The sequence below is a fragment of the Frankliniella occidentalis genome, unplaced genomic scaffold (assembly GCF_000697945.3).
Source record: "Frankliniella occidentalis isolate FOCC.00 unplaced genomic scaffold, Focc_3.1 Scaffold2, whole genome shotgun sequence".
Lineage (NCBI taxonomy): Eukaryota > Metazoa > Arthropoda > Insecta > Thysanoptera > Thripidae > Frankliniella > Frankliniella occidentalis.
In genome coordinates, this window is record NW_026267132.1 from 3,560,764 (window position 1) to 3,562,029 (window position 1,266).

At 68.9% G+C, this 1,266-nt stretch overlaps 1 protein-coding gene across 2 annotated transcripts in view; it reads right to left on the minus strand.

Moving 5' to 3' along the window:
- Positions 1-1,266, minus strand: part of LOC127748692 (uncharacterized) — a 25,507-nt gene that overhangs the window by 14,268 nt on the left and 9,973 nt on the right. The window contains exon 1 of one of the 2 annotated variants that reach the window (XM_052264774.1): positions 385-1,177. The exons of the other annotated variant lie outside the window; for it this stretch is intronic. Within the exon in view, the coding sequence (XP_052120734.1) occupies positions 385-557 (173 nt within the window). The 5' untranslated portion in view covers positions 558-1,177. Of the gene's footprint in view, positions 1-384; positions 1,178-1,266 lie in introns of those variants that run through there. 2 annotated transcript variants of the gene reach the window in all.

A 1,266-nucleotide genomic window follows, 5' to 3' on the forward strand; every position in this document is an offset into this window, starting at 1 on the left:
GGGGGTAGGGGGGGGGAGGAGGTCATGACCATGCTGCAAATTGCATTTCACATTGACCAGTGCTCCATGATTTTGGGCATTTCAAGGAGGTCTGGACCAGCGTGACTGCTCCCTGGCCACGCGTCTGGCCTGGCGGAGAGCGGATCTGCCACGCACTCGGCCAAGCACGGGGCTGCCAAGCCAAGACCACAGACCATCGGGAGCGGTACAAGTGTCCTCGTAGAGCGCGGTGGCGCAGGTTAAAAGAAAGAAGAAGACACAACCCGCGAACGGTGTAGCACCTCCCTCCTCCGACTCACGCGATGGTGCTACCGATCCGCGCTGCGCTGTAGGGGTCACCTCGCGTGGGTGAACATGAAGGGCGACGATGCTGATGCTACTCACGGTGGCGGGCGCCGGCGCAGCGGAGTGGCCGCGGCCGCGAGGGTCCCGGATGTGCCGGAGGCCGCGCCCCTGGCCCGGCACGACGCCCCGCTGGCCCGCTGCCTGGAGACGCCCCCCTGGCCGAGGCCCCGGGTCACCTCGGACTCGGACGGCCACTGGCCCGCACGCTCCATCACCGAGGCGACGACGTGGTCGAGGGCGACATTCCAGGAGGTGCACCACCCGTGTCCGGGACGCACCTCGTCGCCATCATGGACCTGGCGGAATGTAGCGGGTGCCGGACCTCAGCCCGATGGTGACGCCTGTCCCCGCGGGGCGCCTGGTGGATAGGCAGCCCAACTGGCGCCGCAGCACGCCGGCGAGCTGCGCGGCGGGCGGGGGTCGCGGCCCCAAGTCCAGGACAGGACGGCGACGGCGGCGGACGGTGGGGGCAGAGTAACGAGCCGAAGGCGGAAGCACCAAAGCACCGGCAGGAGTGCAAGACGCGGGGGCGAGCGCTTCCGGACTGCCACACTGACACACCACGGACATCGACTTCCGACCACAAACACTGGGCCAAGATGAGGTTAGACAGACAGTCGTCCCGGCGGGAGGCCTCCAGCCTCCGCGGTCCAGACCGACAGCGCGGCCGGGTCACTCGCGGGAGGGGGCGCGACCGTCTCGCAGTGCCTCTGCGACCCGAGCACGCGGACTCGCGCGGATCTTTCCTTCGAAACAAACCGGACGACGGACGTCGTCACTGCTGCTGGGAGCTGCCATGACGGGATTCCACCGCCTGGGCGAAGTAGCGACGTGCTCGGCGTTTGGGGCGTCGCCACCCCCTCGCCCCCACCCCCCGGCCTCGCGCTGAATGAGGGGTGGGTCGATGGCTGGCTGGGGGTG